The 27,514-nt window shown below is 34.6% G+C and overlaps 1 protein-coding gene and 2 pseudogenes across 1 annotated transcript in view; 1 reads left to right on the top strand and 2 right to left on the bottom strand.

Annotated features, from left to right (window-relative positions):
* AMMECR1 (AMMECR nuclear protein 1) overlaps positions 1-27,514 on the bottom strand; it is a 101,541-nt gene that overhangs the window by 49,457 nt on the left and 24,570 nt on the right. Inside the window, exon 2 of the mRNA XM_039874737.1 lies at positions 4,130-4,240. Within this exon, the coding sequence (XP_039730671.1) occupies positions 4,130-4,240 (111 nt within the window). The remainder of the gene's footprint in view (positions 1-4,129; positions 4,241-27,514) is intronic.
* On the bottom strand, positions 15,275-15,390 carry LOC120612341 (uncharacterized; annotated as a pseudogene).
* Positions 19,378-19,497, top strand: LOC120612330 (uncharacterized; annotated as a pseudogene).

Below are 27,514 nucleotides of genomic sequence, written 5' to 3' on the forward strand. Positions count from 1 at the left end.
ATTTCATTCTAAAATCAAAATTTCAACTAGTAGAACATACAAGTTGATTATGACAGGTATTTGAGTTTTAAAACAGTATGTTTATAAATAAAAACTTAATCCAGGATAGGCATTTCATTTAAAAAGTACCTGGTCATTTTTTTTAGATTTAGGTTTTAGAGATTAAGACCACAAACAAACTAGATCATTGTCTTCTATGAAACGATTAGCATTCAAAAGAAAAAGGTACTCAAACAGATATCTGTATATCCATGTTCATAGGAGCATTATTTGCAATAGCCAAAAGGTAGAAGCCACTCAGGTGTCCACAAATGGATGAATGGATGAACAAATTGTAGTAGTACATACAATGGAATATTATTCAGCCTTAAAAGGGAAGGAAATTCTAACAGATGCTACATGGATGAACTTTGAAGATATTATACTAAATGAAATAAGCCAGTCCCCAAAATGACAAATACTGTATATTTCCACTTATATGAGGCACCTAGAAAAGTCATATTCATAGAGACAGAAAGTAGAATGATGGTTGCCATGACTAGGGGAGAGGGAAATGGGGAGTTAGTGTTTAATGTACAGTTTCAGTTGGGAAAGATGAAGAAGTTCTACAGATGAATGGTGGTGATGACTGCACATCAAATGTGAAAAACAGATATTCCTTTTTTTAAAGACACCTATACCTGATGAGTCTTTACTTTCATTGTTTATTTTTTGTTTTGCATTCTTCTTCCTTTTTATTCTCAATCCCCTAAATTCATTTAATTCCATTTATAAATTTTGTGATTTATGAGTTTTTAAGAATGGAAGACCAGACTCCAAGAATCACCAATTATGTCAAGAAAAACTGTCCTCTTCTTGAAGTCTAGTCCATTATTTACATGTAGCCGAAGAACACAATTTCATGTCATGCAACAGTATATTTTTGTAATAAGCATTATCCTTTCTACAATATTAATCCAAATCAATTTTCTTCTGACTAGTCTATGCAACCCTGAGCTATATACTTTTTATGACCCCATCCATGGATTTTCTGGAACTTAAAATAAAATTCCAGAATTTCAGTCTTAACTCCTAACTAGAATTGTTTTTTACCAAATGTAAAGCCTGAGGAGAATGTTTTATTCATTCATTCATTCATTCATTCATTCATTTTCATAAAATTAAATTCATTGGGGTGACAATGGTTAATAAAATTATGCAGGTTTCAAGAGTAAAATTCTATAATACATCATCTGTATATTGCATAGTATGTTCACCACCCACAGTCAAATCTTTAAAGAATTATTGATCCATAATTTATACAATTTATAGTAATCTGCTTTCAAGTTCATTATTTTCATGATGAACCCACAAAACATAAACTTTCAGAAATTGTTAATTGTTTTATCTTAAAAGTAGCAGTTAAGGGCCTAGACTTAGCAGTCAGAAGCCTGGTTTGAATCCTGGTTCTATTACTTACTATATGTGTGAGTGGGTAAATTACTTAAATTCTGTAAATCTGCTTCTCCATTTGAAAAATGTGGATATTAATGCCTAAGATCTGTTGTGAGGACCATGCATATAAAGCTTCTCTGCAGTGTCTGACATGTAGTAACGTTCTTAATAAATGGTAAATAGTAGTAATAGTAGTAGTAGTAGTAGTAGTAGTAGTAGTAGTAGTAGTAGTAACAACAAGAGCAGTAGCAACATGTAGTAATTATAAGTGCCCTGCTGGACTGAAAGACATTATATTGCAACTTTAAAATACAACTCCACGATTTTAATTCTAAAATGAATCCAGAAAAAAGAGCAACTGTGTATCATTAAGACTTGGATTTTTTGTTCATGTCTTCTAAATAACTTCATCCATGTTATCATGTTAAGCTAAAGAAATTAAACAAAACAAAAATGAGAAGGCTCAGTATATATAAGTGTACATATATATACACAAATACACATATCTCTCTACTGTGATACATACGATTTCAGGAAGCTGTATAAAAAACATGAGAAAAAAGTTGAGAAGTGAACAGGAAGAGCCATAGACTATAATGAGAGTAACCATGTATACAAATGTAGGTAAATTTTCTAGCTCAACTATTCAAATAACTCATGTCAGAAATATATACTGTAATCCTTCTGGTAATTACCTTAGGAGACAGATCCACAGGTCCAAAAAAGTTGGATATTTTCATCCCTTCTTATCAATGTAGACAAAAAACTCATATTTTCTTTAAACTTAACCCAATTGCTACTACAGTTACTACTACTAAAGCTCTAAAGTATGTAATATTTGATACCGGCATTCCTGCCACAATTTCATTAGAAAGTACAAAGGGTTTCTATACTATCAACTCAGACTTCCCAACTATAAAGAAAAATGGAAATTTTAGAACAGACTTATGTTTCTGAAAATATGTTCTTTGGAACACTAAAGGCATAAGACACTGGGGTAGAAGGACAAACGGGTTCTGCACTCAAAAAATTTGAAGTCTGAGAAATGCTACATTCTCCCTCTCTCTTAGAGATATACAACACTGTTAACATAAAAGGTTCTGAGAAGTCCTGCAGTGAGCAGAGCTGTTTAAATTTGTTTAACCAGTGCTTCCAAAATTTATTTGGACATAGAACCTTTTTTTTCAGGCAGTACCAAGAAACCAGTGTTCCTCATAACAATTTATATTAGCAAATGTATAATAAATTGCCTTGATTAGCTATTAAAAGTATAATTTCATATGCACCTGTCCCAAAGAGGTAGTCACTGGAAGAATTTGCTAAAGTCCCAAAATGTGTCCATGGTATTTCATGTCAGGAAAAAACAAACAACAACAACAACAACAACAACAACAACAACAACTACAACAAAAAACGAATATGCCTGGACTAGCAGTTACACTATCTTTAGCAAGTTGTAGTTATTCCCAGAATGTGTGTTTCAACCCCTTTACTGCCTATATGTTATTTAATCAAATCCAAACAACAATTTTCTAATTCCTGTGAAAATCTAAGAACGAATGTGGCTCTCCAAGCCTTTGCTTTCCTTTCTAGGCTTCATTATAAGTTAAGAAAACCCTGTAGCTGCGGAGCTACATCTTCAAATGAAAGAATACTAAACTCAGTTACCAGCATTTTATTAATTGGTGCTATGAACTGCATTTATGCAATTCTATAGTAAAATAATGAACGTTCTCCTAACATTAATCCTGAAGCAAAGCAGTGATTATTACTTCATTTCCCTAATATCCCTATTAAATATACAGAACAAAAGATGTACTGTAATTACTACTTTATCTACTGGAGGTTAAGCAAGCTGCCCCAAGTACCAGGAGTCAGCAGAGACCAATTTGTTGGACAGACACTGTGCACATTACAACTATAGAAACTATATCAGATAATCACCCTGAAACATGAACAAAAACAGGAAATTCCTTTACTAATAGCTTATTATTTAAGGAATTTTCTTCTTTTGAAATAACTTTGGAACACAATTCACTAGAAATCTAAATTTGAACCCCCCCCAAAAAAAAATCAGATGGCATGCTAGATAGCTTTTTGAGTTCAGAAATTAAGAACAAAGTCCTAAAAACTATAATGAGGCATTCATTGCTTTGTCCTTGTGTTAGATGAAAAAAAAAAATATGTAAGCTACAACTAATTCTGGGTAAAGTGTAAATGTGCATGATTATGTTGCCAGGCTGTGGCATCACTTTCTTCCTAGGTTCTCCCTTCGATTTCAAAAGCACATAAAAGTGTAACCAAATGTGCAAGATGAAATGGATATCAACAATTTTTAGAAAGCCTAACAAAGAAGACACAATATTATTATGGAAATAATATATTTTGGTAACCCATGGACATTTGGTCATTGATTTTTCAAGTTATACAAAATAAGCTGGCCATTGAAAGTAAAGAAAAACATTTTAAAACACCTGTGGCAGACATACATGTAATCACAGTATTTTATATTATGATAATATATATCAATATCATTTTATCAAGATAAGGCAAATAGTCAAATAATCTGATATGAAAGGAGTCAAGAATATTAATAATTCAGTAAAGGAAAAGGAGTTAAATAATGAGGTTCAAGTTTCATAAGTTTTTTTTTTTTTTTAATGTAGAAGCAGAGGCAACAAAAATTGGTCTTCACCTGGTAAGTGTGTACTCCCTGAGTCCTGAATGCAAATTCATGGCAGAAAAAGTACCTATGCATCCACGCAGTCTTTTGTCTCGACCAATCTTCCATGTTACAAACAGTGGGCTGCAATGGAAGATAAAAATAGGGTAAATCAATCAATTCAACTCAAGCAAGTATGTACTGAGGATTTACTATATGCAAGGTTTGGTGCCTGAGATATACAGACCAAATGACAGGCCCTCAAGGGGCTGGGTCTAGTCTAATGGGACTGCAGTTAGCAATAATTATAGCTACATTGTACTGAGCATATCCTATATGTTAGGCAGCATAATAAATGTTTTAAACAAATTATCTATGTTAATCCTTATCAACAAACTCTAGGAGGCTGGTGTTATTACTAACATTCCTATTTTTTACAGATGAGCCAGTCCCACAATTAATACATAATGAAGTAGGAACTCAAACCTGGGCAATCTTGACTACAGAGTTTTAACCATCATGGCTGACTGCCTGCTTCCTCATTTAAGCCTCAAGTTACTAATTGATTCATAAGTCTAATTCAGAAAAACAAGGGGGGAAATCACTAATTTCAATAAATATTAAATATATTGGGGCAAAGTACCATGAAAGGTGTTACTGGAAATATAAAGTTGCCTGAAAAATAGGTGTTGCTCTCTAGGAGCTGGTACAGAAGGCAGGTATGCTCACAGCCAACTACAACAAGAAAAAAGGAAATAAGTGCTATAAACTTTTTCGAAAATGACATAATTAAGCTACTGGAATAGAAGAAAATTTTATCGAGTTTGATCATCTTCAACTTGGCCTAGAAAACTGCTTAGCATTCTGAAAGGTGAAGGACAACAGCAAACATTAACAAAGTAATACTCTGAAACCAGAAAATTCATTTTAACTTTTAGATAAAATTATTGCCAATAAATATAATCTCTCAAGCATCAACTATCAAACTATCAATTATAATACAATGACATCAAGAAAATAATGTAGTTTTAAATGAAATGTAATACAGTTGATGCTTGCATTCTGAAGCAAACTACCAACAGCCTCAATTATTAGCAATGACTAAAAGCAATTATTTTCATTAGAAGCAACTTTATATGTCAGTTTTTATGAAATAAATTAATTTACACATTTTAGGACATTTTTCAAAAGATAAACACCCTACAGTTGGGGATGGTTCGTGTTGATATGAGTATTCATTCAGAGTATTACTGGTATAATATGAAACATTTCAGCTTTTAAAAATTTAAATCTTAGGGGGACATACTGTATGTCATATATTTCTTATAATGTGCCGTTGAGCTGGAGAACACATTTATTCTTTAAAGTACCCACTAGTCAGTCATCAGGGATTGAGTGAAAAGATATCCTGTTCAAGCACTTCAATCACCCACCTTAAACATTTAAATTGTGCTGAGTTCTGACAGGTAGCCACAGGGGCAGACAGGTTCCCAAATAAACAACATATACAAACCAGGGAACAGTACTAAGAATTACCTTCTTCCTAGAGCCAAATGCCCAGAAGCATTGAAAAAGATGACTAAAGTGTAAGGCCAAGTTGTTGTCAATGTTAGTATTCAAGTGCTAAATGATCTACACGAAGGGTACTAAAGCAAAAAGCAAAATGTAAATACCAGGTTTTCCGTTTTCTACATCATGTGTGCTAAATATCTTAGAACTTGAAGAAAGATTCTAATGCTCCAGCTGGAAATTTTCTCTAACTGCTCTTGGCTAATAGTAGATCAGAAAGACAAGAATTAGATGGAATTACTTTCTCACTTTTTCTATTACCCATACAAATACTAATATCCTAAAATTCACACATTATCTTTAAAGATGAATTTCACCTCTTCGTTTTTCATTTCCTAATTTGGTGGAGTCAATGTAAGCAACCATTATATGAACAGTAGGATATCAATCCTTTCCCATAACAACGTCTATATAAAATATCTCTAAGACATGTCCTTTGGCAGACTCAGCACAAAGTGAATCACACTGTAACATATATAACATGTCTTCAAAATACCATGATGGTTTCTCAATAACACAGAGCTAAGTGGTATATTCTCTTTCTCAGTGACTTGAGTGAGAAATCTAAAAGTGTGAGTATATTCATTTCCTATCAAAAACACAAGAAATTAAAGTCATTTTAAAAATGCCTTCCATTCCCTCTATGTATATATACACACACATATACATCATTCTTACTATAATCCTCTCTATTAAAGCAAAGATTCAAAATTTGTAGGGTAAATGAAAAAGAACACAGATTAAACACTATATTATGAAATACATTAGAGGACATTCATACACATCATGGGAGAAATTATATACAATTTCTTATAATGCTATGCTAACACTGATGAAGGTTACATAATACATTAATGGAGTAGGGTGCTAGAGGATAAGCTGCATTTTGCCAGGCAGCCTGGGAGTGAAGGCATTTCGTAGTAAGTAAGAGCATGGAGATATAAAAGTGCACAGCACTGTGGTCTCTTCTAGATTGAACAGTCTATGAATTTTAGGCACTGTTGAATAAGTGTTCTCAAGAGCCCTCATAAAAGGTAAGGCAGATGCAGAATTTTCTGCATTCTCCTTGTTCCCTACCAACATCCAATTTGGGGGTTGCTATTGTGGGGAAGTAGCTGTATCAAAGATGGGAGAAATTGCTACTTGACAACCCCACTGTGTTTAGGACAGATGCCTAAAGATGGAAGAAATCAGACTTTCAGTAGACAGAATAAAACTACTCCTTCAAAATCTGGGACTCTAATATCTCATTTGCAAATGTGCATCCAATGTCTTTTATAAAGAATACATATATGGAATTAAAAAAAAAAAACAAAACACCTATAAGCGACATTTAATGGAGAAAAGAACTTGTAAAGTTAAGAATTTTAAAGTATATAGAAAGAGAATAACATAACTGACCACAAGAGATTGCATCTTGTGTGTGATAACTACTTTGTATGGGGCAATGACTATGGGGACATTCAATACATATTATCTAAAAATAGCAACCAAGGTTTTCTTTTCCTAACACACAGAAGGAAGAAATAGGCGATTTCATTCTTAAATGTATTATTTAAACATGTATGAGTTCCCAAAAGGACATAAAACACCAACATAACCACAGACAGAACAAAGGAGAAAAGGATTTGAGCCTGTTGAGAAGAGTTGCTCAATGGCAAGGATATAAGGAAAACAGTTCATAGTAAGACAGAGACTGAATATTTTTGGAAAATACTTTTACCATATGGTTTAAGGCCACCTACATACATTGAAAAAAATATTACAAACTAGAAAGGAGCTCAAAATGAAATGAAATATTAATGGAAATGTTTATCTGAGGGTGAGCAGACATAGCTTTTTAAGGAATTTTCCTACTTCAGAACATTTGTACCACTATTTTCTGAGAAACCTTTGGAGAAAAGTAAACGCTCTCCATTTTTCCAAGTCTGTAGACAAGAACAGGAAGTAACCACCTATTCTAAGTGAATCCTCCCTGCCAGCCTGCAGCCAATAATATCAGGTCAATAGTAGTAGCTCTCAGGGAAATAAAGTTGCATGGAATCAGCAACAGCACAGAAAAGCAATGTAAATCTGAGCAAGATATTCCCAAGTCCAAGTCGCAAGCCACTTCCTCTGCTCCCCTTTGAGACTATCCCATTGATGCAGACCAGAACAGGTTAGAAATATGTGTGTGGGATACAACTATGAAACAGGTGTATTTACTTAATTATATTTAACATAAATCCTATCTCCCCTGCCATACCAAGGCAAAAACAGAGGTTAAAAAAAAAGACAGCCTTAGATATTTGCAAGCCACCACTCCAGCAATTTGCCCATTGGATTCTTCAGAATGAGGTTTGCAGATGGTAACATTAACTATATGCTATCAATCCCCACCAATATGATTACTCCAACAGGGGTATTCAACAAGGTTATTAATATTGTAGGTAGATACCATTAAAGAGAGAAGCTCTCTAGCTTGGTTCTTTTCTTCTGCCTTCAAATAATAATTGCTTCTCAACTATGCTCAGGTTCTTCTGCTACTTGTCTCAAAAATAATCCAACTAAATTACTCATAACATCCAACTCAATACCATAATTTCCCAGGATCTAGGAGCTCAGAGAAAAACAGAAATTGTGGGGTCTTCTTTCCACCATCAGGTTAAAACCTTTCACTTCCTATTCCAACACAAAGAAGTTATACATCTAATTTACAAATCATATAAAATATAGACTCAATTTGTAAAAATGTACTCGGTATGGTTAAATTCTGTATTAGTCTTCTTGAGGTGCCATAACAAAATACTACAGACTATGTGGCTTAAACAACAGAAATTTATTTTCTCACAGTTTTCAGGCTGCAAAGTCCAAGATCAAGGTTCCAGCAGGCTTGTTTCTAGTGAGAGCTGTCTTCCTGGCCTGTAGATGGCTGCTTTGTCCTCACATGGCCTTTCCTCTGAGCATTCAGAAAGAGAGCAAGTGAGCATGCCCAAGAGCTCTCTAGTGTCTCTTCTTATAGGACATTATCAGATCAGGGCCCACCCTTACGACCTTATTTAACCTTAAATACCTCAATATGGGCCCTATCTTCAAATACAGTCACATTAGAGTTTAGTGTTTCAACACAGGAATTTTGAGGGGTCACAATTCAGTCCATAGCAAATCCCTAACAAAAACGTTAGCACGCAGTTTAATAATGTATCTGTTATTAGTTGAAAGAACTTTAAAGAGATTATCTACTTCCTCTTCATTTTGCAGGTGAAAAACAAAAGCAATCCAAGGAGACTAAGTGCAGAGTCACCAACTGGCTAGTGTTAGAATCTGTCAGGTTCTCCAGATTTTCTTACTACTGATTTAATTGTTTTCCCCCAGTACAGAGAAAAAAAAAATTATAGCCAAACCATATGTTTCTAAAATACCAGAGAATAGGAAAATCTTATAATACTACACAATACTATACAGTACTATACAGGTAAGCATAATCTCTTCCTCTGAGAGAGATTTGCTGAGAAGATACCAGGACAAACTGGAAATGCTGGATCAGCCAGAATCACTAGACCCAATCTATAAGCTTCTACACTATTCCCATTAGAAGCTCATAGCAAAACCTACCATTTTATCTACATGAAGGCCTTCCAATACCCTTTCTGACTCTCCCTCAATCTTCTTCATTTTTCTCCTATTGTCTAGCCAGCCCTCATCAAACTCAGGTGTTCTATATCTATACATTTCTGCTAAATCCATTTACCATCTGATTCTTTAAGTAATTCGTATTACTTATTGTGGCTTTTTAATGAATGAATGAATCATTAATGAATGAATGAGGCTTAACTCTTCCAGATAACTTGAAATTGAAATTGATAAGAAGCCCTGAAAAGAAAAATAGGAAGGAGTAAATGAAGTGGCAGGAAGGTAAGGTTCTGATGCACTTTACACTTTCAAACCCACACGTGTCCTTTACTGCAGATAAGGAAAATACACTAAATCTCCTTTATAGCCTTATACCACACTCTTCCCTCCAACCTTTGTATATGGCCTGTATCCCATGGGGCTCAGAAAAGTAAGAGACACTGCTTAAACAGACTGCATGGGTTAGCACAGAAGATCACAAATATCTGAGAATGGGAATCAGGAATTAGCAATCTTTCAGTATTTTCTCTACCTGGTGTTCTCAGAAATTCTATCATAGCAACATTATATTATTTCCACCATTTTTATAATGCTAATTTAACTGGCAAATGCCAGAGTAAGAGAGGCAGTCTAAAGTCGTACATATGATTAGAAAAGATGAAAGTGTTTCTGTCTTGTAAATCAAGGGTAATCACCACCAACTTGCAACCAGCCAAGTCACAAGAATACTTTAAGGGATTAGCTTGATTCTGCCAATTTTTGAACTGAAAGAACCATTTCTTCCTATTAGCAAGACCGAATCAACAGTTTCAGTAAACTTTTTTATAAATTCAGTTTCAGACTTGATACACTGAGATAGTCTGTCTTATTATCTTTTTATAGACCCAAATTAGATGAGAAAGACTACCTGCATTGGAAACAAATAACGTATTTGCACACATTTTCTCTTAGTTTACACTGCAGTGGGTATTAAATTTTATACACGGTAGCACCGTAAGGATGAAATAGCTGGGGTTTTTTTGTTTTGTTTTGTTTTTTTCTGATAACAGGAACAAACCACAAATCTTTATTATGTGAAAATCTAACTGATAAAATAAATGTTAAATGACAAGTTGCTATAGACTTCCAAACTGAAATAATTTATATTTGGAGTTCTTATTCTGAAACTATTTGTTCAAAAAACTTTAAGGTTTGAGATTCAGCCTTTACTATGAAAAGATTTAATTATTTTAATATAAGACAGACCTGGCAAAAACAATGACCTTCTGCTAAAGTCTTAAGATTTCTAAACTCAATATAAGCAAAATTAAGAGACTAGGGTAACTAGATCCAGGAGTTTTAGAATGACGATTGACACAGTCGACTCATTTTTTATCATTAAAAACTTTTATGGAAGAGCATTTTGGGACTTCAATTTGACAATTTGGACACCAGATGGTCAGGGGAATTCATAACACTTCAAACAAAACAATGAAGACAACTAAGGGTTTTTCTGTTTTGGTTTGGCTTGGTCTTTATTCCTATATCTTACCTCCTCAGCTAATGACCTATCTTCTACCATCTTGTGTTACCCTGAGAACCCACTCAATGACCAGAAAGAGTAGATAGGAAATAAATATGCTGACTGATTTAAACACTAACATAAAAATATAGAAAGTTATCCAGCTTCTTCATTCTAGATTTTTATCTTGTTTCCCATTCCAAGGAGATCCAATGAAATGTGCCAGCTTAATAAATAAGACCTGTAATAAAAATTATTTTATGTATGTTTTTCACGTTTTCTGGGTTTAGAAAAATAACTCTTTTGATTTTAAGGTCCTGTATTAGATTACTTGCTCCTTTGAGAGAAAGTTGATGGATCGACTCAGCTTTGTAGCAGGAATATGGCAAGCCCTTATTATTTTAAGGGGAAGAAGAAAGGCAAGATCTAGGGACAAAGTACTCAACTAAGACTATATTTTGTACCAGAGCTGTTTATGCTGCCTTTGCTTCCCTCCACTCTTTCCTCTTGCAGAAAACAGTTCAACCTCTCAGGAACATCCAAGAGGTTGATGTTTTCTTTGTTTGTTTGTTTGTTTGTTTGTTTGAAAATGGAATTGACATCCTCACCTCCAAAGAGCTTCCTTTTAAAAATCAACTTTATAAGATCAAAAATATAAATACTAAAATGGCAATAACTACATACTTATCAATAATTACTTTAAATGAAAAGGGATTAAATGCTTCAATCAAAAGACAGGGTGGATGAATGGATAAGAAAACAAGACTCAAACATATGCTGCCTACAAGAGATCCACTTTAGATTGAAAGATACACACAGACTGAAAGTAAAGACATGGAAAAAGATATCTTATGAAAATGGAAACAAATAAAAAGCTAGGGTAGCAATACTCATACCACACAAAATAGGCTGAAAAACAAAGGCTATAACAAGACACAAAGAAAGATATTTCATATACAATAGCCAAGATATGGAGGCAACCTAAGTGTCCACTGACAGACAATTGGATAAAAAGATGTGGCACAATTGGATAAAAAGATATACACAATGGAATATTGCTTGGCCATAAAAAAGAATTAAATCTTGTCATTTGCAACAACATGGATGGACCTAGAGGGTATTATGCTAAGAGAAATAAGTCAGAGAAAGACAAATACCATATGATTTCGCTAATGTGTGGAATCTAAAATAAATAAATAAATAAACAAACAGAACAGAAACAAATTCATAGATATAGAGAACAAACTGATGGTTGCCAGATGGGATGAGGGGTTATAGGGGACTGAGTGAAAGAGGTGAAGGGATTAAGAAATACAAATTGACAGCAACAAAATAGTCACAGCATTGGGAATATAGTCAATAATATTGCAATACCTATGTATGGTGCTAGGTGGGTACTAGACTTATTGGGGGGACCACTTTGTAAGAGATATAAATGTCTTAACTACTATGCTGTACACCTGAAACTAATAGCAATATTGAACATCACTGTAATTGGAAAAAAAAATTAATTAGAAAATCAACTTTATTAAAGTATAATTTATATACAATAAAAGCACCCATTTTAAGTGTAAAATTCAATTTTGACGAATGTATACAACCATGTAACCTAAACCACAAAGTATAGGCCATTTCCATCACTCCATAGAGTTCCCTCGTGCCTCTTCGCAATCAATATCCTCTCCATACTCTTAGAACCTGGTGAACACTAACCTATTCTCTGTTACTATCGTTTTGTCTTTTCTAGAATTTTATGTAAATGGAATCATCCAATATGCAGTCTTTTTGTCTAGCTTCTTTCATTTAGAATAATACTTTGGATATTCATCTATATTGTTTGGTCCTTTTTTAATTGTTGAGTAGTATTACACTGACTGGATATACCATATTTATTTATCTACACATCCACTGATAAATATTTGGGTTGCTTGCAGTTTGGAGCTATTAAAAATAAAGCTGCTATGATAATATTTGCATTCAAGTTCTTGTGGGAATGTAAGTTTTCATTCCTCCTAGGTAACTACCTACAAAGAGAATTGCTGAGCCATAAGTAGACGTATATTTAACTTTATAAGAAACTGCCAAACAATTTTCCAATTGGCTGTACCAATTACATTTCTACCAGAATTGTGTAAAAGCTGTCCACATCCTCATCAACACCTGGTATAGTCTGTTTTTTTAAATTCAAGTTAATGTGTAGGGATAGATAGCTCATTGTGGTTTTAATTTGCAGCTCTCTGATAACTAAGGATGTTGAGCACTCTTCAAGTGGTTAATATTCATTTACAATGTATCTTCTTTTGAGAAGTGCTTGTTCAACTCGTTAATTCGTTTTTAATTTGGATTGTCTTTTTATTGAGTTGTATATATTTTTTAAAAATATATTCTGAATACCAATCTTTATCACATACATGTATTGCAAATATTTTCCTAGTCTGTGGTTTGCATCTTCATTTTCTTAATAGTATCTTTGGAAGAACATGTGTTTTAAATTTTGATGAAGGTGAATTTTATCAATTTTTCTTTTCTGGCTCATGTTTTTGTGTCCAATAGAAGAAATCCTTATCCAAAGGTCATGATCTTCACTTGTTCTCTTCTAGAAGATTTAAAAATTTAGCTTTTACATTTAGGTTTACAATACATTATGAGTTGCTTTTTGTGTACTGTGAGGTAAAGGTGAAGGTTTATCTTACATCTGTCAGTTTTTGGTATCACGGTGATGCCAGCCAGGCTCATAGAATGAGCTGGGAAGAATTTTATCCTCTCTTTTCTACAAGTTTGGTTTATATGTTCCATATCTACTTTATAGAATTCACCTTTGAAATCATTGGAGCTTAGCTTTTAATTACAATTTTAAATCACAAATTTAATTTCTTTAATAGACGTTAAGATTAGATTTTCTACCTCTTTATGAATCAGTTTTGGTAATTTGTGTCTTTCAAGGAATTCTTCCATTTCCTCTAAGTTGTAGAATTTGTTAGCATAAAGTTATTCACAATGTTCCCTTATTATCCTTTTCATATCTATAGGATCTGTAGTGATATCCTTATTTCATTCCTGATAGCGGTAACTTGTGTTAATTTGTATTTTTATCTCTTTTTTATCTTTATCAGTCTAGCTATAGATTTATCAATTTTTATTTATCTTTTCAAAGAGCTGGCTTTTGATTTGATTTTTCTCTATTATTTTCCAATTCATAGATTTCTATACTTCTAATATTTTATTCTTCTTAGAGTTTAATTTGCTCTTCATTTTCTTGCTTCATAAGGTGGAATCTTACTGATTTTAGATCTTCCTTATTTTAAAGCTATACATTCCCTTCTAAGCACTGTTAGTTGCATCCCACAAATTTCAATGTTGTTTTCATTACCATTCAGTTAAAATTATTTTCTAATTTCCTTTACAATTTCTTCTTTGACTCATGATTTAAGAGGTATACTGTATAATTTCTTAGTATTGGAGAATTTTCCAGATGTATTTTTATTTCTAACTTAATTCCATTTTGGTCAGAGAATATATTTCGTATTATTTCAAGTCTTCTGAATGTACTGGGACTTGTTTTAAGGCCCAGGATACGGTCTTAGTGAATATACTCTGTGGATTTGAAAAGAAAACGTATTCTGGTAGTGTTAGGTCCAGTGCTTTACAAATGTCAATTAGGTATAGTTGACTGGCAGTGTTGGTCAGGTTTTCTATCGCTTCACTGATTTTTTGTCTACTTGTTTTACCAATTACTGAGTTGAGAGTATTGAAATATCCAACCCAAATTTTGGTTTTGTCTGATTATCCTTTCAGTTGTATCTTTTTTTTTTTTTCCATGTATTTTGAGGCTCTATTAGGAGCATACATTTAGGATTGTTGTCTTCTTGATGAACTACTTTACCATTATGAAATGTTCCCCTTATCTCCAGTAATACTATTTGTCCTGAAGTCTAATGTGTCTCACTAACAAAATCACTCCAGCTTTCTTATGATTAGTGTTTGCATGATATGCCTTTTTCCATGTTTTTATTTTTAACCTATGTCTTTATTCTTAAAGTTGGGTCTTGCATTTTTATGCAGCCTTCTAATTGGAGTATTTAGACTTATATTTAATGTCCTTTTGATATGGCTATATTTGTCTATCAAGTTTACACTTGATATTTGTTTTGTTTGTATTTCTAATCTGTTATTTGTTCTTTTTTAATGATTTCTTTTGGATTAAATGAGTGTATTTAATATTTATTTTTACTGCCATTATGAGCTTATTAGTTGTGCCCTTTTTGTTGTTTGTTCCAGGTTATATATATGATGAATCTTTAACTTACTGCAAACTACCTTCAAGTAATATTACATCACTATATATATAACATAAGGACCTTTGCAGCACACTTTCATTTAACTCCTCTAATCCCTTGAGGCTATGGTCATACCTTATATAAATTCCATGATAATTAATTTTGCTTTAAACAATCACTAAATTTTTAAAGAAATTTTATTTTATTTATTATTATTTATGCCTACAGCACCTGTTCTTCCTAGGTGGTCCCCCATCCAAGTATTAACCAGGCCCGACCCTGCTTAGCTTCCGAGATCAGACATTAGGATTGTTCAAGGTGGTATGGCCGTAGACCATGGACAGTGGCTCCACTGGGGCACAAACCCAGGACCTTCTGCATGTAAAGCAGACGTGCTAACCGCTATACTATGCAACCACGTCCTAAATAAATTTTAAAATGAGAAAAAGCTATATTTTTATGATAAGATATATACTTATCACACTTATCTGGCACTCATTACTTTGTAGAGATCCAGTTTCCATCTGGTATCATTTTTCCTTCAGCCTGAAGAACTTCCTTTAATATTCTTGTAGTTCAGGTCAACTGGTGACAATTGTTTTAGTTTGTTTGTTTGAAAAAAAAAATGTATTTCGCCTTCATTTATTTTTTTTAATTTTTAGTTTCAAGCATACAGTACATTGGTTAGACATTTATATAGTTTATAAAACGATCCCTCTATTGCTCTTTCTCTCCTCTGGCTCTCTATCTAGCCATTACATTAATGCTAACTGCATTCCCTATGACGTGCTCCATTTATTTTGCTTTAATCTTTTAAAGGTATTTTCATTGGAGATAGCATTTGATGTTGACAATATTTTTTTTTTCTTTCAGCAATTTAAAGATATCATTCCATTGTCTTCTCACTTGTATTGTTGCACTGTTTCTAATGAGACATACGACTTATCTTTGTTCTTCCATGTGAATGCATCTTTTTTCCCTCTAGCTTCTTTTTTAATGCTCCCTCTACTGGTTTTCAGCAACTTGATTATAATAGTCATAGTGTGGTTTTCATTGTGGTTATCCCACTTAGGATTCATGGAGCTTCTATGGGTTTACAGATTTCATCATAATTGGAAACTTTCAGCCATTATTTCTTCAACTAATTTTTTTTCTGCCCATTTCTCTCTCTCCTTTCCTTCTGGGACTCCAATTGCATATATGTCTGCTTGATATTGTCCCACAGTTCACTAAAGCTTTTTTCTTTTTCCATTCTCAGTTTCAGATTGGATAATTTCTATTGTTATGTCTTCAAATTCATTGATCTTTTATTCTTCAGTCTAATCTGCTATTAAAATCATCCAGTGAATTTCTCATTTCAAATACTATACTTTTGAGCTCCGGAAGTTCTAATTGGTTCTTAATATATCTTCAATTTCTTTCCTCATTATATTTCTTTTTTTCATAGCTGTTTTAAAGTCTTTGTTTGATAATTCTATAACCTTCATTTCTGGTTCCATTTCTATTGACTAACTTCTTCTAGGTTATGGATCACATTTTAGAGCCTCTTGGAATATCTAGTAATTTTTGGATATAAGATACTACAATCATTATATTATTGAGCATTTTTATTTTACTGTCTTCCTTCTCAGTATGTTGAAGTTTATTTTGTCATGAATCTAAATTATTTGTGGATAATTATTTTTCAAGGCTTGTTTTTAAGTTTTGTTCGTTTGGGTTCCAGGTGCCCTTTACTCTAGGGCTACGTTAGCCCTATTATTCAGGTGTGACCCTTCTGGGGTCTCTATTGAATGCCTTAGGTGTTTAACACATGCACAAATTCATATTCAGCTGAAAATAAAGGGGACGTTTATGCAGATTTCTGGAGCTATTTCTCTGAGTAGCTCCCCATAGTACTTGCTCTACAAATTCCTGCTGCCTAGGCCTCTCTGAGCTCCTATCTCTGTCTCATCAGTTCAACAAGACTGCAAGCTCTGCTTAGGTTCCCTCGCACAATGCTATGGTCCAGAAACTTCCTGCAAGCAAAAAGCCAGGGTGACTGTAGGGCTCCCTTCATTTGTTCCTTTTTTCTCAGGGATCACAGTCCTGTGCTACCTGTTGCCCAATGTCTGAAGACAGTTGTTTCATATATTCTGTCCAGTTCCTAGTTGTTTACAGAGTATATGAGGCAGAAGGAAACAAGTGTTATACCAGTTATTCTCAGATGGACCAAAGTGGAAGTATCTAACCCTTTCAACACTGAGTTACTTTAAGGATCAAACTCTGGAGGTTTCATATATTAAAAGTGGAAAAACCTACCACTAATAGAAGACTACAGCAAGCAGGAAAATGGCTCTGGAAGCAGAAAGCAAAATGGATAGATCTCTTCAGATTTGACAGGTAGTGAACTCTCAGAATATGAAGTGACTCAACCAATTTCAGGGGCAACGTACTGCTCAGAACCAAAAGGTTAGAGGTGTCAGTCTTAAAAAATATATAAAATCAAGAACTCTAAAATCCAAAGTAATGAAATAAAAAAAAATCAGAGCACTCATGTAGAAACTGAAGTTGACAAAAGTGTCAGTTACCAGTCACACTGATATTTCTTTCTATAAGTCCATGCCAAAAATAGCTCACTCCTCTTATTCTTCCTCCATACAAGTTTTTTAAAAATGCAATCTGAACAACCTTATTTACAACAGCTAAAAAATCTTGAATTTACTAATAATCATGAACGATGTCTGATGTATGTGTGTTTTGTTACTGCTGTTTTTAAAGGGCTATTTTTTCAGCTATGATGATTTAAACACTCTTATGGCACAGCGATTTACCTCACTACTGTACTAGGTAACACTTACTTTATCATAGTCTTAATAGCACAGATATTGTGATAACAGTGCCATGTCTATAGAAAGGCAGTCATCTAAGGACTGGAACTCTACACTACCTAAACCAGATATGCGACTCTTTTATGATAGAACTGAAAAAAAATTACTGTGATATGTTCCATTAGATTATTGTATTAAAATTTATTTTAAAAATTTCCCAGTAACACATTAGGCAATACCATGATAGTTTAATGATCAGAAAGTAAATTGAGTCAGCTTTTAATATGGGAGGCAAAGAAAATAAGGGTAGCAGTAAGCAAGTCAGTGCGGAGCCTATGAGAAAAAAAAAAGCAAAATACATGAATGACATTGTCTGAGGAAGTAAGGTAGTAAAATAAGTAGGATAACTGCTTACCTTCTTGCTTTACACTTCTCTTTAGGTAGTCCTATATCATTGCCTACTTCAAAGTCTGTAACTTTGTAAATAATGAAGTAGAAGCTAAACAAAAAGACTAAACTCCCTGGGAAGATAAGAAAGAACACGGCAGTCCTACCAACAAGCACCAGTCCAACAACTTTCTCTGTATATTTATGGTTTAAACAGCCTCCAGCTGAACTGCCAGGTACATGGCAGACTACAAGTTAGCCAAAGGTGGTGTGTAGGGTTTGGAAATAACAGTGACCTACTCAGCTTCATCACATCAATAATAAAGAAAGCAAGATTTGTCACCTGAGCTATTGAATATGCTTATCCCTGAAAGCTAATTTTCCCCCTAGAGTCCACCTAGTCCTCTTCTTTAAAATCAGAAAGAACACCTGAAACCTTTGCTCTCTAGATAAATCCCACAGATAAAAAAATATTTTAAACTAGACCCGTCTCTCCACTTCAGGTATGAAATGCACATATGGAACTTCATACTCAGTCCAGGGCTTCTATATAGTTATAAAACCAAGGACCATGGGAAATGTAATTTCCCACCAGGCCTACCTTTCCCACCCCTTCTTGGCATTAAACACTAACCAAATTGCCATTCAAAGATGCAGATCTTGGGACTCAACAGGCCTCAACTAAATATTGCTAGACTGATGAAAAAATCTTTTTATTTGAAAAGAGTCTTTCAGTGACCAGCTTCATGCTTTCAAACTTGCCCAGAGTCTTTCCTCATTCTGCAAATGTAAACATACAACAAAAGTACCTCTTCTTCAAAGAAATGAAAAAGAGCAATGGCGAAATTATTGTAATTAGCAATAAAGAACAGTTAATCAATTAAATCTAAATTGTTTTCTACAGGAACACATTTCTCGTTTTGTAATGTAAGACAGGAAAATTGCCAAATGATTGTTTTACTTATAATTAACTAGTTCTCATATGGACTACAAATTACATAATATATGTAAGGGTCTAGCCCAATGCATGATTCACTAAATGGTAGCTCTCTTTTCACCTCAAATCTGTCTTGGAAGATCAGTTTGAATTAGAGAAATCTGGGTATAAGGTGAAAGATTTATATGATCTCCTACGGCCATGCCACCCTGAATGTGCCCAATCTCGTCTGATCTAGGAAGCTAAGCAGGGTCAGGCCTGGTTAGTACTTGGATGGGAGACCGCCTAGGATATACCAGGTGCTGTAGGTGTAAAAATATATAAATAAATAAATATTTTTTTAAAAAAATTAAAAAAAAAAAAGATTTATACGATCTGAAGAAAATACCAGAGCATAGGGTATACAATTTAAATGAACTAAAAGTCGTTTTTTTATTACTTTGGAATACATTCAAACTCACCTGCTCATCTCTCTCCTTCTCTACTCAAATGGTACTTTAATAAATAAGGTAAATAATACATGAGAATAACCAGTAATGAATATATCTATATACATGGAAGTTCTTTTATACCTAGAACAAAGCCAACCTTCATCCATCTGGCTCACATGAATGATCAATTCCAAAAATGGGAAAACAAAATATGATTGAAAAACAAATCAATAAGGTTTCTACTGTTGAAAACATGGGAATTCTTTAAAATAATTTCAAAGCATAATAGCAAAACTAAATCTAATTACATAATAAGAAAAAAATTGTGATTTAAAAATTACAACTGTATAAAAGACACATAAAAAGGAGCATTTGGCAAATGATCATGACAATATGTATATGTTTATGCATATGTATGTATATGTATGTGCATGTGTATATACTACTGAAAACAGCTAACTTTTACTGAGTATATTTACTATGCGCCAGACCTTTTCCAACTAGTTACATGTAATAATTCTTTTAAATCCATACTACAACCCTATGATGTAGATACTATTATTATTTCCCATTTTACAGATAGGGAAACCAAGAATCAGTAATTAACTTGTCAATGGTCACATAGCTACTAAGTGGCGGGGCCAGGATTCGGAAGCCAGGCATTGTGGCTCCAGGGCCAACTCTCTTTACCACATACTCTGACTGTGTATTATTTAATATAAACCACCTGAAAAATAGGATTCTAATGTGGAACTGAATTATTGGCTTTAAAGAACACCTGGAAAATGGAGCTAGCATAAAATCGTTGACACTGTGTATATCATAAAAATTAAAATAGAAGATTAAAAACATAAAACTTCACTATAAAGAAATGCTCTAAAGATAAAAATCTGGAAAAAATTATGTCATAATAATATAAATGGACTGAGTATTAATAACAAGCATCCCATTGAAAGAAAGGATTAAAACTCTTATATAACATTTTTAAATTCACTATAAATGTAATACAGGTTCACTGTAAGACAATTTTTGGAAAATACAGAAAAGTAGAAAGAAGAAAATAAAAATCACACATAATCCCACAACCCAAAGAAAATGAAAATTTATGTTTCCTGACAGTCTTTTTCTATGGAAATACTTTCACATGGTTAAGATCATACTGTACAGTTTTGTATAGTTTATTTTTTAACTTAAGTACATAAACATTTTCCTACATGGTTAAAATTCTTCAAAAATATTTTAATGGCTCCATGATATTTCATCATATGGGTGAACTATAATTTGGGGGAATCATTTCCTTCTCTTTAAAACTGTGGGGAACATCTCTACGCATTAAAGTTTATTCAGATCTCAGATTTATTTTCTGAAGATAGATTTTTAGAAACATAATTATCAGATCAAAGTATATGAACATTTTTCAAAGGTCCTGATGCATTTTACCAAATTGCTTTCCAGAGAGACAGTGCCATTAAAATTTAAAAAAAAAAAGAGTGACTTTATTGTGTTAAAACTTCAAGAATATTTATTTACAACCAGCATTTATGAATTATTTTAATTGGTGGCAGCTGCTTTAAATGTTCTCATTGTTAAACCAGTAAAATACCACAATGGAAACAGACTGTCTTAATTTAAGGTCAAATGGCAGTTATAGTTTAAAAATTAAACTCAAGAACACTTGCCTCGTGGTAAGAATGGCTTCTTTCCAACTTGCAGAATCCCTCTTCCTCAAAACTTAAAACGCTCGTGCCAAATAAACTTATTCTACGGTCTTACACCATAAAACTAGAAGCATCCGAGGCTGCTTTTTTATGTTGTGTTTTGTTAAACATAGCATAGTTAAATCGATACTTTAAAATCCATCTATCTTCACCGTTCTTCAGGTAACACACTATAAAGCAAATACATTACATTTAAAGAATAAAGGATAAGCATAACTTTAAAGTAGTTGTAAAATTGTTTCTCTAAAGGTGTTTTATTCCTAACAGCCTTCTCTCCAGTCTGTGTTTAAGTGTTTGGCCATGTCCTTACAATCCAGCTCTATCAGGGTTGTTCACAACCATACAAGAAAGAGAGGCCTTAGTCCAGAGAATGGAAAGAAAGGTAGAAGCTAAGGGCTGTCAGAGATAATGTTCCTCTCTTGAAGCCTTCCTCCCAAATAACTTTCAAAGAGTCTACCAGGAGTCACTGTTAGCTATTGCAATTTAATAATCTCATGGCTTGAGCAAAAATTTTAAAGTGCTTTATTTTTCTTCACAACACATATCACTATTTGTTTATTGTCTACCCACTAAATTGTAAGTTCCAAGAAATCTGTCTGTGGCACGGCTGCATCCCTAGTCCCCGGAACATAGAAAGGGCTAAATATGTTTGTTGAATGAATGAAAGAGAATTTTGTTGTGGGTCTAGGCCCAAGAAATACCAGTTTTAAATGTGTAGTGAATGTCTAACTGTGGCACAAAGAATTTATATCAAAGGCATAAACAGCTTTCTCAGGCCCTTAAGTAGAGTTTGAAACTCTCACACTTTAAAGATACTCTTAGAGACATAAATGTCTCAGAGATAAAATCAGGGGGAAAACTGAGAGATGTTTTGTTCTTAGAATTCTAGTGATTGGGTAAATCATGTATCCGAATCTCAAAGTTCAAATCAATGCAGTATAGTAGGATAAAAATGCTATAATATGGTAGGAAGGGGATAGAAATAGGGATGGGTAGCCAAAGACACAGGCCCAAGGCTCAACTCTACCATCTGTTAGTCAAAAGACCATAAAGGAGTCATCCAATTCTCTTCATGTTCAGACATGGATATGCAAGTGCACTGTCTGCTTAATGGGCTGCTATAGATATCCAAGGACACTAGGCATTTAAAAGGTCCTGGAAACTGCCGATTATTATAATGCCTTTCCAATAAAGGTATACTTATTTATGTTATCATCATTTTTGGCCAACGAGCCCCTCAATAACTGTTAATTTCCTTCCTTGGATACCTGAGAGAAGTAGGGATACTCTGAGTATTATAATTTGTTAAAATAAGTATTATAATTTTACAGGTGGTTCTTGAATGGATTCTATACCTAGGGAAATGTAAGATTCTGGTGTGATGGGTGCACCCTGAGAGATTACGCTTTACTCAAGTGGTTCAGGGCTTTAAAGAGGAACATTAAAGAGGAAAGTAAGTTGATATTCAATGAGAGCATACTATGAGTCAAATGTGATTAGCTTTCCCATGCATCTTACTCTTCCCAGAAACCCTATTAAAAAGGTTTATACAGATGAGAAAACTGAGGCTTAGCAGTTGGATTACTTAAGCCTAAGACACCACCGGTATGGGGCAGACCTGACATCAACAACTAGGGCCAACTCCAGAGCCATAGAAAAGGTTTATCATCTCTAGATAAGAGTGAGTTTGCACACTATCTCCTTTTTTGTTATTTCAGTCATTTTTTTATTGATATATGGATTAACAAAAAATGCTGATGCACTCTATACCATCAGTAACCAGATTAACAGTAAGAAAATTCTGAATCCACAGGGAAAAGGTGATTTTCAATTTGATAAAGCAATTAAATCTGGTCCCTAAGTGCGGGTAGGTAGAAGAGACATCATAGCCCATTAAACATGCACTGGATAACTATTTTAAAAATTTCTTAAGTAAACTCAGGATATCCTTGGCAACCAAAAAAGTCATTTTCCAGTACTTCCCATCTGATAAACATCCTCTAGTTTGGGGACTTATAGAGAGGTGACTAAAGAACTGTTATCCCCCCAAAAAGTATACCTACGCCAAAAGAAATGCTCTTCCTGAAAATACCCAAAGAAATATGTGGTAGGAGTCCCTTTAACCTCTATAGGTACAGAACACCAGAGGAAATGTTTAGTTTAAGCAGAGTGAAACTGTACATCAAAGAAATTGTTCCAGCGGCAGCAAGTTTCCATGCAAAGGCTAGTTAAATCATGGCAGGGCAGATCCAAAGGGGAAAAAAATGTAAGTCATCAGTCAAACTTCAGAGCTCAAAATCTGATGGCAAGCGATAAGGATAGCTGGGAGAAAAGTCACCATCATTTGCCTAGAAGTTTTTCTAGGTTTGGTCAAATACAACTAGAAGTGAGGTGTGGTTTTGTGTTGCTCTGATAGGCTTTTGGAAAGCAGAAAGTGTCCTCTTAGATCACAAGAAGAACTTGGGGATCTTCTTTAAAGAAACTGCATATCAGGGTAGCTAGGGAGTCATGTGGATTCCTTTACTGCTACCCTTTGAGGCAAATTTGCCAACTGGCAAGAAAACAGAATCTTAAAATGTCACTGATAGTTATAAGATGAAGGCAGTGGCCATGAATGGCAGGCTCACAGGCCCAGTCCTTGGTATACATTCTTACCAAGCCATCAGATACCAAGAAATGTGACCTAGGTGGAGCCCGAAGACAAAATTAGCCTATCCTTCAAATATTAGGTGGGGGGAGGTTGAAGTGCAAAGGAGAGAAACAGTCATAAAGGAAGTATGCAATTGAGCTTGGCCAGGGCCACAAAAAGTGCCAAGGAATGAATTGCCCAGAGGCCAGTCTAAAATTCATGGAGTTCTCCCAAGGCAATCAGCACCAGTGACGACAACAGAAGTTGGACCTGAGAAAAGCCAAAGCTCAAAGTCTTAATAAGTTCTTCAGATCCTTTAAGTTTTAGACTAAATATCAGCTTCTCAAAGAAACTTTCTCTCAACCTATCTAATATAAAGGATACCAACTCTGTTATTCTCTATATTGATCTGTTTACTTATCTCAAATAAAATTAGTTCAGTCTTGTTTCCCCCACTAGACTATAAGTTTTGTATAAACAAAGACCTTGTCTGCCCTTTACACTATTACATCCCCCCAATGCTTAGCTAGTACCTGGAATACATTTAAGTGCTAAATAATAATTCGTTGAATAAAAAAAAAATGATTAGTTTATAACAATGATTCTCAGAGTGTGGTCTTTGGACCAGCAACATTGGGGTCATCTAGGAACTTGTTAGAAATTCAAATTCTCAGGCCCTACACCAGACCTATTGAATCAGAAACTCAGGGAGTGGGGCCAGCAATCTGTGTTTTAACAAGCACTACAGGTGAATTTCATGCATGCTGAAATTTTAGAACCACTGGTATATAACAAGGATGTATAAATATTCACCTATCAAGAGTACAGAAAAATATATTTCCTAGTGGTAGGAAGTACATAGGTTAAGGTTCTTCTCTAACATGGGGTTGGAATGTTTGGTCAGGTCATCCACAATTCTGAGTCTGGTAGGCACACAACTAATATCTTATCTGGAATGTAGCAAGCATTTCCAAATGGAGGCTATTAAGCAGAGATCTTGAACAACTTATTTAACTTCTCCAAGCATGTTTCCTTATCTGTGAGAAGGAAATAATACCAACATCACAGGTTGTAAGGATTAAAAGAGATTTTTAAAAAATATTTTTTTTTTCACCCAATAAATGCTAGTGGTGGTGCTGCTTCCTATTGAATTTATTTTTGCTGACCTGTGAAAATGAGTAACTCGCAGCAACAGTTTTCAACTCCCAAGAATGTCCTGGGAAGAAAGTATGCTATTTTTCAAAGGGTATCACCCAAATGCTAGATACGAGTAGCTTTGTGAGAGAATAAGGATATACCATTTGCTAGACAACAGAGAAAAGAGATATCAGAGAGGTGAGTTAACTCATGAAGGGTTAAAAGAAGAAGAAACAAGATGGGAACCGAATCAGAGATTGCTAGCCTTGGGTGAGAATTGCTGGCAGTGACAATGGAAGGGTTCAAAGAGCAAGGCTATGCTGTGATGGATTCTCCTCAGCTGGTAAGAAGAAAGTCCTTATATGTCTAATGTCTATATTTTCCAAACCAAAACTCGGCACAGTCTGATGAATGAGTATACTTATGAACACAATGCGACAAACTGAAATCAGGGCTGTCCTGGGAAATCCTGAATATATGGTTACTGTCTGGAAATGGTCTATTTTTAAAAGAACCCAACACCAGCATGGCTAAAGAACTGCACAGTTTCACAATACCCGTATACAGTCTCTGGTTATGACTCACCACGTATGATGAAGGCTGTATGGGCACATGACTCCTAAAAACTCAGAGCATGTATGAAAAGTTACTTAGGGTCATTTTCTCTTTCTTCCCATTCCACCAGACGCTTCCGGTTTTACAAATTTATTGGCCAAAATCTAGAGGCCTTAGTAAAAGATCATCAGGCTTATCTTGAGTGTCCTAGATTAGCTACTATTGCATTTTAATAGCAGTTCAAGGGTTCTTCTGAACTACTTCATTGCCTTTGGTGGTAAGGAGGAATACAAGGTGCTTCAATAAATCATGTTCATGTCAATAGTTTCCTGAGATCCAATGGACAACTAAGCAAAATTTTATAACAACTGGTTATAAAAATGAGGCTGGTTAGAAGAATCAATGGCCTTTCTGCCACTGATTCTGTCAGGTATGAGACATGCTGCTCTCAAGTCAGTCAGAGCTAAATGAGTTTGAACAATTTACCTTCTTGATAAAGGTAGCAGGTTTAACAAAGATAAAAGAATTCCATCTACTAGAATTCAAGAGTGGGATGTCAAAAGAGGTGGATGAAGGATAAAACAGTTCTTACTGTTGTCAACTTTCCTTCCGGGGATACGTTTCCTAAATAGAAATCAAAATACAGAGACACACTAACTGTTACAGTCATCTAATGTATCTGAGACTGAGGAAGTGTTGTTGAATCAGAGGATTTTCCACTTCAGGGAAATGGCTACGCCTCCATACCTAGTTGAGTAAGAACTTTCAAATTGTTCTGGTTTCCTCTCCAACCCTGGAAAAGAGAGGCCACCTTGTTGTTGTAGTTGGAGAGAACACATTCAACCATTGGGCCTATCAGAGTGACAGCAATTAGCATAAACTGATCTAATTTGAATCTGGAGCAGTTCACACCTTGGGTAACCAAAGGTTCCTTGGTTTCCTGGGTGTCCTCATTCTGGAATGAAACTAGTGTGCACGCTGCTGCTCAAAATTCCTCACCTCAACCATGTCTTACATCTCGGTCTTCCAAGTTACTAGTCTACATGGCACTGTGCAGTATGGGTTAGAGCTGGAAGACTTAGCTCTTGGAAGACTCAGTCTGTTATCTAGAGGCAAGTCAGAACTAGGTATTCAGGGTGTACAGCTGTCTGGATTAAAAGAGACTAAAAAGGAGCTAAGAGGTTTTCCTTCCCTCATTCTTTCTCAATAGGAAGCATGGGTTAGAGACTATACAGGGCCATCCCACAAGGATAAACAAGATGAGAAGCCAAACTGCAGTGGACAGCATCAATTTAGTACAACAAACCATTATGAAGCACCTTTTCTACTATGTGCTATACGCTAGGGATTAGAAATGAAAAATACCATCTCTACTCCCTTAGAGCTTCTAGCTTAGTAAGTGAAGAAGAGAAACACATAAGTAGAATTTAATATAACACAGAAAATGATAAGAAAATAGCTGTGAATGAGGAGTGATGAGGCAGAGAGGAAGGCTACTTAACATGGGAGTTAAGGGAAACAAGAAAGGAGAGGACCATAACTGTGGAAAAGCACTTTAACTCAAAATCTGTGGCTTGGAGCCACATACAGTATAAGTTGAAGATAGAATAAAAGAAAGGGGAAAGGCCAGAAAGCTCCTGGTCAAAAAGCCAAAGGGGCACCATTGCTTTTGGGCTTTTTTTAGGTGGCAAAGGCTTTGACAGGGTGGAGAATTCTCTCTCAGCACAATGCCCACTCATCCACCTACCAATGAACAAACCTTTACAGAGGTTGGATCTGGTAAAGAAACAGGGAAAAAAAGCAGATGTGTAAAACACCTGGCAGGATGCATGCCACATAAATTATCAGCAAACATTAT

The sequence above is a fragment of the Pteropus medius genome, unplaced genomic scaffold, assembly GCF_902729225.1.
Source record: "Pteropus medius unplaced genomic scaffold, Ma_sr-lr_union100, whole genome shotgun sequence".
In the NCBI taxonomy this organism is placed as follows: Eukaryota; Metazoa; Chordata; class Mammalia; order Chiroptera; family Pteropodidae; genus Pteropus; species Pteropus medius.